General features: G+C 44.0%; 1 protein-coding gene across 5 annotated transcripts in view; it reads right to left on the bottom strand.

Annotated features, from left to right (window-relative positions):
- Window positions 1–10,382: 10,382 nt before the first annotated feature.
- LOC139553803 (rho GTPase-activating protein 15-like) overlaps window positions 10,383–12,356 on the bottom strand; it is a 64,875-nt gene continuing 62,901 nt past the window's right edge. For 4 of the 5 annotated variants that reach the window (XM_071366510.1, XM_071366488.1, XM_071366503.1 and 1 more), the window contains one exon: window positions 10,383–11,197. In XM_071366510.1, coding sequence (XP_071222611.1) covers window positions 11,005–11,197 — 193 coding nt within the window. In that variant the 3' untranslated portion in view covers window positions 10,383–11,004. Of the gene's footprint in view, window positions 11,198–11,727; window positions 11,886–12,356 lie in introns of those variants that run through there. The other variant, XM_071366519.1, reaches the window with a different exon arrangement.

Genomic DNA, 12,356 nt, shown 5'->3' with positions numbered 1-12,356 from the left:
AGTATGTGCTTAAACAAGTCACATAATACGTTTCATGGACTCACTCTGTGTGAGGCACTAAAGTAATTCTGCAAAAAGATACACTGGAGTTGCTTATCAATAAGACAGTGAAGGTTCCTTAGTTGCCGAGATACAGTTTTGACTTAAATCTGCTTGAGAATCTATGGCAAGACATACAAATGGTTGTCTAGCAATGATCAACAATTTGACAGATTTTAAAGAATTGTGAAAATAATGTGTGGAAAGGTGTGGAAAGCTCTTAGAGACTTAATCTGTAATCTCTGACAAAGGTGCTTGTACTAAGTATTAGTATTGACCCAAGGGTTTGAATACTTATATAAATGTGATATTTCTGTATTTCGTTTTTCAATAGATTTGCAAAAATGTCTAAAAACATGTTTTCACTTTGTCATTATGGGGTATTGTATGTCGAGGGATGAGACAAAAAATAAATTTAATCAATTTTGAATCAAGGCTGTAACACAACAAAATGTGGAATAAGTAAAGGGGTATGAATGCGTTCTGAATGTACTGTATATGACACCCTAATTAAAGCAATGTGTCACACATTTCAATGCCGTTGTAGCCAATAGTATTAGAATTACTGAAACGGGACGTTCCCGTTCACGTTGACGTTGTCCAAGGGCAATCAGTAACTCTATTTATATGGGTGTATCCATGGCGACAGGGGTCAAGCAAGACGCAGGACCGATTCTAGAAGATGTATCATCTTCATACTTCCTATATCTGTCAATGTGAAAACTACCTCAGATATATTCATCCACCGTGAGTCATCTGTGAATCTGCCACAGCTCTGGTACTGTACGTAACACCGTTACAGAGAGCTGAGGTGTGACCAAACCAAAATCCTCAGTGGACTACCTGTCTGGAGCCGTGTACTAGTGCCAACAGGAAATTTAATTTAAATTAAAAATCGTTTTGAATTTGTATTCAAAAAGTGAATTGTAATGAAATGTATTGCAGAACTCTATGCGTGGCTGTTCAGCGTTCGACGTAATCCGTATCGCCAATAAAGCGCGATTGAAATTTAAAGGCAATGTTCCTGCTGTCGTGTAGACTATACACTCACGGTTGACACTGCATATGTCGGATCAATCGGAAATTCCCTTTACATTTCAGGCGCGCATAAGCGATACGGGAATGAATCGAGCCCTTGGCCTTCCTCTGTCACTTTGAACTGAAAACTCATCGTGTCAATATTTAGTAACAGAATGTGTAGGCAATTATGCACAACTCAACCAAGGTCAGAATTATTATCTGATTCTGTAGCATTTAACTGGTGCTGCAAGCCCACAGCTACCTGATGCCCCAGCATTTGATACATTTTTTGGGGGGGGGAAGACATTGTATTTTCTTGGACAAAGTAAGCAAATATAATTTTTTAACTCTGAGTTGATATCGGCACAACTTGTATCAAGCTGTATATTGTTCAGCAACTCAGTTATGCATTTTGTATTGAATTACATTTAGTATTTTTTTTTTTTTAAACCTGTGGATATATTTGTAATAAAAATGTGCTTATTGCTTTGTCCTTTTCATGTATTCTTTCAAACACTTATATTACAATTACATATGTCCCTGACACCTATTCACAACAATGTAAACTTGAGTTTATGCGAGTTTACTGTCCACTTCATGGGGCCATGCACATGATCTGCTTCAGAGACACCAATCACGCGGTTTTATGTTAACGACAGGTCTCCTGTGTTCTGGTCACGGTCACCAGTTTCCTCTTACTGTAAATGGCTCTCCTCACCACTACTAGGCTCCTCAATTCTCTGCTTTAGGGTGACTTCTTGTAGATCATTTGCATAATGATTCAGAGATAGGGGAGCTGGTTTCTACCCTGAAACATGTGGCTGTGCCATGCAAAACCTATCAGCTTATATAGCCGAGTCACAACTAGTAACTCGACTGTCTGGAATATCACAGTCAACAGATGGGAGCTTCTTTATTTAACAGTTAAAACACTAAACAGTAAATAGATCAAAAATACCATAATTTTATATAATGAAATGTAATGTAAAATACATGAAAGTTCAACATTCCAGAGTATCTGGAAGAGTTGCGACACAATGTCTAAGAATCTATCAATATTTCATGACAAAGACTTTTGATTAGTAGTGAGTGTAGTGAGTGTTTGAGCTTCTCTCTCTCTGTGTCTCTCTCTGTGTCTCTCTCTGTCTCTCTCTCTGTGTCTCTCTCTGTCTCTCTCTCTGTGTCTCTCTCTGTGTCTCTCTCTGTCTCTCTCTCTGTGTCTCTCTCTGTCTCTCTCTCTGTGTCTCTGTGTCTCTCTCTCTGTGTCTCTCTCTGTGTCTCTCTCTGTCTCTCTCTTTCTCAATTTCAATTTAAGGGGCTTTATTGGCATGGGAAACATATGTTTACATTGCCAAAGCAAGTGAAATAGATGATAAACAAAAGTGAAATAAACAATAAAAAATTAACAGTAAACATTACACTTACAAAAGTTCCAAAAGACATTTCAAATGTCATATTATTTGTTGTACTGATGTTCAAATGGTTAAAGTACAAAAGGGAAAATAAATAAACATAAATATAGGTTGTATTTACAATGGTGTTTGTTTACTGGTTGCCCTGCTGTGATTGCACGCTGGTATTTCACCAAATAGATATGGGAGTTTTCAAAATTTGATTTGTTTTCTGTGTAATCTGAGGGAAATATGTGTCTCTAATATGGTCATACATTGGGCAGGAGGTTAGGAAGTGCAGCTCAGTTTCCACCTCATTTTGTGGGCAGTGTGCACATCTTGTCTTCTCTTGATAGCCAGGTCTGCCTACGGCAGCCTTTCTCAATAGCAAGGCTATGCTCACTGAGTCTGTACATAGTCAAAGATTTCCTTAAGTTTGGGTCAGTCACAGTGGTCAGGTATTCTGCCACTGTGTACTCTCTGTTTAGGGCCAAATAGCATTCTAGTTTGCTCAGTTTTTTTGTAAATTCTTTCCATTCTGTCAAGTAATTATCTTTTGGTTTTCTCGTGATTTTGTTGGGTCTAACTCTGTTGCCCCCCCCCCCTCTCTCTCTCATAGCTGGTTTTAATATTACTGATCATCACCACAAGCCTGAGAAAATAAGAAAAAAACATCACAGGAAATAATGTTGCCAATAGTTTTATTCCATTGGTTTTTATTAACAAATAAATCTCAGTAAATTGCACGATTTGGAGTGAGAGAAAAAACACAAACGGTTGATAATTACAGTTATATACAAAATATAAACGCTTTCTGCATATTTAAAATAATTTATTTTTGAAGTATCTGCCAGTGTGTTTTATGAGATATAACATGTAATCAGTTTTATGCCAAATAGTTTTGTCTCTACACGTGAACAGTGAATATGAACTATTGTTATAGGAGCATTTTAGGAGTAAATAAAATAGGAATTCAAGGTTTTAAAACAATACGCATAATTGTAACTAACTTTGGGCTGTTTGGGAGTCAGATAGGTATCTAATAATCTGCAGTCATTTCAGGTCATAGATATCTGTTTATCCTATTTCAAAACTGCTGTGTGGTCCTCAACGCAATAAACAGAACTAGAGGCAGCACTCAAACGGAATGGGGCAACTCTGGCAATGCACTGACAAGGATTGGAATACACACAAAGTTTTGTTCCCATTATAAAAAATTATAATGACTCTACTTCACTCAACTCTGCTGGTGACAGAAAAACATTTCCCTCTTTCCCTTCCTCCCAACCATGAGACGTGCAATAATATGAAAATAAAAACGAATAAAATAAAACATTGAAATCCAACACACACTCTTTACTTTTCTTCTTCTCTTCTTTTCTTTCTTGCTCTGTTTTGTCTTCTCCTGCCAAACCCTCAGTATGACCAAACCCACAGTATTACCAAACCCTCAGTATTACCAAACCCACAGTATTACCAAACCCACAGTATTACCAAACCCACAGTATTACCAAACCCTCAGTATGACCAAACCCACAGTATGACCAAACCCACAGTATGACCAAACCCACAGTATTACCAAACCCACAGTATTACCAAACCCACAGTATTACCAAACCCTCAGTATGACCAAACCCTCAGTATGACCAAACCCTCAGTATGACCAAACCCACAGTATTACCAAACCCACAGTATTACCAAACCCACAGTATGACCAAACCCTCAGTATGACCAAACCCACAGTATGACCAAACCCACAGTATGACCAAACCCACAGTATGACCAAACCCTCAGTATGACCAAACCCACAGTATGACCAAACCCACAGTATTACCAAACCCACAGTATGACCAAACCCACAGTATGACCAAACCCACAGTATGACCAAACCCTCAGTATGACCAAACCCACAGTATTACCAAACCCACAGTATGACCAAACCCACAGTATGACCAAACCCACAGTATTACCAAACCATCAGAGGGAGTTCATTTTGGGGAAATCCACGTTTTAAAAGGATACTTCAGGCATTTTTGGGGCCTTCATCTACTTCCCCAGAGTCAGAAGAACTCATGGACCCATTTTTATGTCTCTGCATCCAGTATGAAGGACTTCAAAACTACATGCAGAGACATAAAAAAGGTATCCACAAGTTCAACTGACTCTGAGGAAGTAGATAAAGGGCTTCGTTGCCAAAATCCCGAAGTATCCCTTTAAATATCTGCATTTCTTCTTGTTTTTTTAATTTTACCCCCTTTTCTCCCCAGTTTTCGTGGTATCCAATCGCTAGTAATTACTATCTTGCCTCATCGCTACAACTCCCGTACGGGCTCGGGAGAGACGAAGGTCGAAAGCCATGCGTCCTCCGAAGCACAACCCAACCAAGCCGCACAGCGCGCCTCCAACCCGGAAGCCAGCCGCACCAATGTGTCGGAGGAAACACTGTTCACCTGGCCCCCTTGGTTAGCGCGCACTGCGCCCGCCACAGGAGTCGCTGGAGCGCGATGAGACAAGGATATCCCTACCGGCCAAACCCTCCCTAACCCGGACGACACTAGGCCAATTGTGCGTCGCCCCACGGACCTCCCGGTCGCGGCCGGCTGCGACAGAGCCTGGGCGCGAACCCAGAGACTCTGGTGGCGCAGCTAGCGCTGCGATGCAGTGCCCTAGACCACTGCGCCACCCAGGAGGACCCTAAATATCTGCATTTCTAGTTCCTCTTTTGTTTTTGGTTTCCACCAATCACAGGGTAGCTGTCTGCCCTAGCTGTCTCTGAAGAGGCATGCATACATACCTCCACACTTCTAGAATCTCTCACGCTTAACTCAATCCACTACTCCTTAACAGACCTGGGTTCAAATACTATTTAAAATCTTTCAAATACTTTATCTGTGCTTGATTGAGCATGCCTGGTTTAATGGACCAATAGACAAGTCCCAATACTGTAAATCCTACCCACCTGGCAGGCTGACACTCCAGGCAGGCTAGAGCAAGCCCTGAAAGCATATTAAAATTTCCAATAGTATTTGAACCCAAGTCTGCTGTTAGACAACGGACAACACTCTAACCCAAAGCCTGAAATTAATAAGCAAAAGAACAGTGTTGGGGAAGCTACTCTGAAATCATAGTTTACCAAACTACCAATTACTTCACACTACAAAAAGTTAAGCTACACTAAAACTACTCTTTAGAAAAATATAGTTTACTTAACTAAAGCTACTTTGAAAAAGTAATTCACTAAATCCAAACTACTTTGTGATACATTATCATATCTAAATCCAAAATGTCATAGACTGCAAATTGCAGGAATATATTTTATTTACCTTTATTTAACTAGGCAAGTCAGTTAAGAACAAATTCTTATTTTCAATGACGGCCTAGGAACAGTGTGTTAACTGCTTTGCTCAGGGGCAGAACGACAGATTTTTACCTCGTCAGCTCGGAAATTCGATCTTGCAACTTTTCGGTTACTAGTGCAAAGCTCTAACCACTAGGCCACCTGCCACCCTAAGAACCCTGGGGTCAGGTGTTAACAGGATGTAGAACGTAGCCTATTAATAAACAACAACTATTTCAAGTGAGAATTAGGCAGGTCTGATGCTATTTTATTCTCTTCTTGCAAAAATAAGTACTGCTTAGTTCCAGTAGTTAGCTACACCACTACATGGCAAAAAAGTAATTACACTACCAAGATTTGAATTTAGTTCAACTACCACCAAGCTACAGTATATTTACTAGTTGAACTATAGTTCACTATTACCCAGCACCGCAGAATAAGTATCATCTAGCACTCTGAAGTAATTTCCTCATGGTTGGACGTTTCACAATCAAGTTATGTTTTCTATTGTTTCACTGTCTATTTTATGGCATTTGTTACTTTAAAATTGAACTTTAGCAATGGTTCATCTGTTTCAGTAGGGACACTCCAAAATGTGTCCCTCCAAAATTAATCTGTTTCAGTAGGGACACTCCAAAATGTGTCCCTCCAAAATTAATCTGTTTCAGTAAGAACACTCCAAAATTAATCTGTTTCAGTAAGGACATCCAAAAATCTCTAAATTGAGAACATTACACTTGTGTACAAACTTTCACAAAATAAATCGGTGGGTTTTCAACATGAAAATTGAAATGCACAAATCAAATATATAAATATATATTTATACACCAGCGGGATTCAAAGGTCTACACAGACATTCCAGTAATTTAACTTAGTCACTGTCACTAGCCGACTTCCACCCGGTACTCTACCCTGAACCTTAGTCACTGTCACTAGCCGACTTCCACCCGGTACTCTACCCAGAGCCTTAGTCACTGTTACTAGCCGACTTCCACCCGATACTCTACCCTGAACCTTAGTCACTGTTACTAGCCGACTTCCACCCGGTACTCTACCCAGAGCCTTAGTCACTGTTACTAGCCGACTACCACCCGGTACTCTACCCTGAACCTTAGTCACTGTTACTAGCCGACTTCCACCCGGTACTCTACCCAGAGCCTTAGTCACTGTTACTAGCCGACTTCCACCCGGTACTCTACCCAGAGCCTTAGTCACTGTTACTAGCCGACTTCCACCCGGTACTCTACCCTGAACCTTAGTCACTGTTACTAGCCGACTTCCACCCGGTACTCTACCCTGAACCTTAGTCACTGTTACTAGCCGGCTACCACCCGGTACTCTACCCTGAACCTTAGTCACTGTTACTAGCCGGCTACCACCCGGTTACTCTACCCTGTAGTTTTGAAGTCCTTCATACTGGATGCAGAGACATAAAAATGGGTCCATGAGTTCTTCTGACTCTGGGGAAGTAGATGAAGGCCCCAAAAATGCCTGAAGTATCCTTTTAAAACGTGGATTTCCCCAAAATGAACTCCCTCTGATGGTTTGGTCATACTGTGGGTTTGGTCATACTGTGGGTTTGGTCATACTGTGGGTTTGGTCATACTGAGGGTTTGGTCATACTGTGGGTTTGGTCATACTGTGGGTTTGGTCATACTGAGGGTTTGGTCATACTGAGGGTTTGGTCATACTGAGGGTTTGGTCATACTGTGGGTTTGGTCATACTGTGGGTTTGGTCATACTGTGGGTTTGGTCATACTGTGGGTTTGGTAATACTGTGGGTTTGGTAATACTGAGGGTTTGGTCATACTGAGGGTTTGGTAATACTGTGGGTTTGGTCATACTGAGGGTTTGGTCATACTGAGGGTTTGGTAATACTGTGGGTTTGGTAATACTGTGGGTTTGGTAATACTGTGGGTTTGGTAATACTGTGGGTTTGGTCATACTGTGGGTTTGGTCATACTGAGGGTTTGGTAATACTGTGGGTTTGGTAATACTGTGGGTTTGGTAATACTGTGGGTTTGGTAATACTGTGGGTTTGGTAATACTGTGGGTTTGGTAATACTGAGGGTTTGGTAATACTGTGGGTTTGGTCATACTGAGGGTTTGGCAGGAGAAGACAAAACAGAGCAAGAAAGAAAAGAAGAGAAGAAGAAAAGTAAAGAGTGTGTGTTGGTTCCTCAACCCTGCACCTTAGTCACTGTTATTAGCCGGCTACCACCAGGTTACTCTACCCTGCACCTTAGTCACTGTTACTAGCCGGCTACCACCTGGTTCCTCAACCCTGCACCTTAGTCACTGTTACTAGCCGGCTACCACCTGGTTACTCTACCCTGCACCTTAGTCACTGTTACTAGCCGGCTACCACCTGGTTCCTCAACCCTGAACTTAGTCACTGTTACTAGCCGGCTACCACCTGGTTACTCAACCCTGAACTTAGTCACTGTTACTAGCCGGCTTCCACCTGGTTACTCAACCCTGCACCTTAGTCACTGTTATTAGCCGGCTACCACCAGGTTACTCAACCCTGCACTTAGTCACTGTTACTAGCCAACTTCCACCCGGTACTCAACCCTGCACCTTAGTCACTGTTACTAGCCGGCTACCACCCGGTACTCTACCCTGCACCTTAGTCACTGTTACTAGCCGGCTACCACCCGGTACTCTACCCTGAACCTTAGTCACTGTTACTAGCTGACTACCACCCGGTACTCTACCCTGAACCTTAGTCACTGTTACTAGCTGACTACCACCCGGTTACTCTACCCAGAACCTTAGAGGCTGTTACTCAGGCCTACCACCTGGTTACTCATCCCTGAACCTTAGTCACTGTTACTCAGGCCTACCACCTGGTTACTCATCCCTGAACCTTAGTCACTGTTACTAGCTGACTACCACCTGGTTACTCTACCCTGAACCTTAGTCACTGTTACTAGCTGACTACCACCTGGTTACTCTACCCTGAACCTTAGTCACTGTTACTAGCTGACTACCACCTGGTTACTCTACCCTGAACCTTAGTCACTGTTACTAGCTGACTACCACCCGGTACTCTACCCTGAACCTTAGTCACTGTTACTAGCTGACTACCACCTGGTTACTCTACCCTGAACCTTAGAGGCTGTTACTAGCTGACTACCACCTGGTTACTCTACCCTGAACCTTAGTCACTGTTACTAGCTGACTACCACCCGGTACTCTACCCTGAAACTTAGTCACTGTTACTAGCTGACTACCACCTGGTTACTCTACCCTGAACCTTAGTCACTGTTACTAGCTGACTACCACCTGGTTACTCTACCCTGAACCTTAGTCACTGTTACTAGCTGACTACCACCTGGTTACTCAACCCTGAACCTTAGAGGCTGTTACTCAGGCCTACCACCTGGTTACTCAACCCTGAACCTTAGAGGCTGTTACTCAGGCCTACCACCTGGTTACTCAACCCTGAACCTTAGAGGCTGTTACTAGCTGACTACCACCTGGTTACTCAACCCTGAACCTTAGAGGCTGCTGCCCTATAGACATAGACCACTGGTCACTATAATAATACATACTGTTTTACCCATTTCACATATATACTGTATTCTAGTCAAGTCCATCCTATATAACTACTGCTGTACACACCTTTTCTATTCATATATCGACACAACAGTAGTAGGCTTGATTACCAATAACGATGAGACAGCCTACATGGAGGAGGTGAGGGTTCTGGGAGTGTGGTGTCAGGAAAATAACCTCTCACTCAACGTCAACAAAACAAAGGAGATGATCGTGGACTTCAGGAAACAGTAGAGGGAACACCCCCCTATCCACATCGACGGGACAGCAGTGGAGAAGGTGGAAAGTTAAGTTCCTCGGCGTACATATCACTGACAAACTGAAATGGTCCACCCACACAGACAGTGTGGTGAAGAAGGTGCAACAGGCCCTCTTCAACCTCAGGAGGCTGAAGAAATTTGGCTTGTCACCTAAAACCCTCACGAACCTTTACAGATGCATCCTGTCGGGCTGTAGCACTCAACCGCAGGACTCTCCAGAGGGTGGTGCGGTCTGCACAACGCATCACCGGGGGCAAACTACCTGCCCTCCAGGACACCTACACCACCCGATGTCACAGGAAGGCCATAAAGATCATCAAGGACAACAACCACCCGAGCCACTGCCTGTTCACCCCGCTACCATCCAGAAGGCGAGGTCAGTACAGGTGCATCAAAGCTGGGACCGAGAGACTGAAAAACAGCTTCTATCTCAAGGCGGGGTGCAACTCAATATTAGGAAGGTGTTCTTAATCATTTGTACACTCAATGTATAATGATATTCCGGACTCTGACATTGCTCGTTCTGATATTTCTTCATTTCCATTTTTTGGGGGGGATTTGTGTGTATTGTTAGGTATACTGCACGGTTGGAGCTAGAAACACAAGCATTTCGCTACATCTGCGATAACACCTGCATAATATGTGTACGGAACCAATACGATTAGACTTGAGGTACATAATATAGGCATTCCATCGCGCTGTCATTATAACCAAACTAAAGTCATTTTAAAGTCTGTATTCATTCTCCAGTCATGACACAAAGTCTGACAAGGATCACATTTGAAAACTTCGCAATAACTTTATTGTAGACAGTTAATAGACAGTGGCATAAAGATGAAACAGCTTGTTGTTGACGTTGTGTTTTTGGCGGAGATGAGTTGGGCTGTAGTTGCTACTACACTGCAACAGGAGATAAGGAAACATACTGTACATTATCCATATGGGCTTTTCCTCCTGTTCCCATGTCTTTCTCCGTGGGATGAGGTGAGTTAAGCTGATGTTGATACCAGGGGGTGTAACGCAGTTTACTCCACCTTTCTTTTGCCATACAGTGCATTGAAAGTATAGGAAGCGCTAGTTTTCTTTTCACCGCGACCGGCGATCAGTTCACCCACCTATGTTTTTACCACTAGTTGATACTACAGGGAGTAAGTAAGAAACACGAGGAGAAGCTGGTGTCCTTTCACAGCGTTTCTGGTTCTGTTGGTTCTGGTCACTGTGTTTGGCTCAGGCTGGGCTGGGTGTTGGAGGATACAGTACCAGAAGGGTTTGGGTCCAAAGATGGTTCAGGTCACTGAGTTGGGTTCAGGCTGGTTGGGATGGGGCTGGATGGGCTCTAGACTGGGTCCTTGGGGCTGGGTGGGTTGTAGGTTCGGTGTTCTGGAATGAATGGATGTCAGAGGGATGTAAAGTTGCTGGGTCTGAAGATACGGTCAAACTCATTGAGAATGAGCTCCACGGCCTGGTTCTGGTAGACCATGTTGATGGCCATGTTAACATTGTCCCTCTCCGGACGCATCAGGGTGGGACCGAACACTATGCCGATGTTCTGGGTCGACATCCGGTTAGAGTCAGAATGTTCCATCACCCTGGGGGAGGGAGGGAGAGAAAGAGACAGAATGAGACGTCACCCTGGGGGAGGGAGGGAGAGAAAGAGACAGAATGAGACGTCACCCTGGGGGAGGGAGGGAGAGAAAGAGACAGAATGAGACGTCACCCTGGGGGAGGGAGGGAGAGAAAGAGACAGAATGAGACGTCACCCTGGGGGAGGGAGGGAGAGAAAGAGACAGAATGTTCCATCACGCTGGGGGAGGGAGGGAGAGAAAGAGACAGAAAGAGATGTCACCCTGGGGGAGGGAGGGAGAGAAAGAGACAGAATGAGACGTCACCCTGGGGGAGGGAGAGAGAGAAAGAGACAGAATGAGACGTCACCCTGGGGGAGGGAGGGAGAGAAAGAGACAGAATGAGACGTCACCCTGGGGGAGGGAGGGAGAGAAAGAGACAGAATGAGACGTCACCCTGGGGGAGGGAGGGAGAGAAAGAGACAGAATGAGACGTCACCCTGGGGGAGGGAGGGAGAGAAAGAGACAGAATGAGACGTCACCCTGGGGGAGGGAGGGAGAGAAAGAAACAGAATGAGACGTCACCCTGGGGGAGGGAGGGAGAGAAAGAGACAGAATGTTCCATCACCCTGGGGGAGGGAGGGAGAGAAAGAGTCAGAATGTTCCATCACCCTGGGGGAGGGAGGGAGAGAAAGAGTCAGAATGTTCCATCACCCTGGGGGAGGGAGAGAAAGAGACAGAAAGAGAGAGAGATTACTGCTTGTACAATACGGCTACAGGGTCTTTCTACAGCGAAGTAGCCTGACTCCTTCTGTGTCATTCCAGTGACCACCAATGACACACAGCTTCATCTCAGTGGTCACTGTTGAGAATCTGCTCGTCATTTTAATTATTCTTGTTGATTCACAGAGCAGCAGGACAGTGGCTACACTGGTGCTTATTTACGGGACATTGGTGTGTGCCTGGACCGTGTGTGTGAGTGTGTGTGTGTGCGTGTGTGTGTGTGTGTGTGTGTAGACACATACACAGGAATGGGTTAAAGCCACAGCATGAGGCATTCTTTAAAAATTCCATTCCCACAGAGATCACAAGGGAGGAGGAGAGGGAGAGGGGGAGGAGAAAAGGGGACAGATGAGAGAGAAAGGAGATGGGCAGAGGGGTAATGAGGGGGAGGAGGAGGGAGGAG

This window comes from Salvelinus alpinus, chromosome 2 (assembly GCF_045679555.1).
Source record: "Salvelinus alpinus chromosome 2, SLU_Salpinus.1, whole genome shotgun sequence".
NCBI lineage: Eukaryota > Metazoa > Chordata > Actinopteri > Salmoniformes > Salmonidae > Salvelinus > Salvelinus alpinus.
This window is presented reverse-complemented; position numbering and strand designations above follow the sequence as displayed.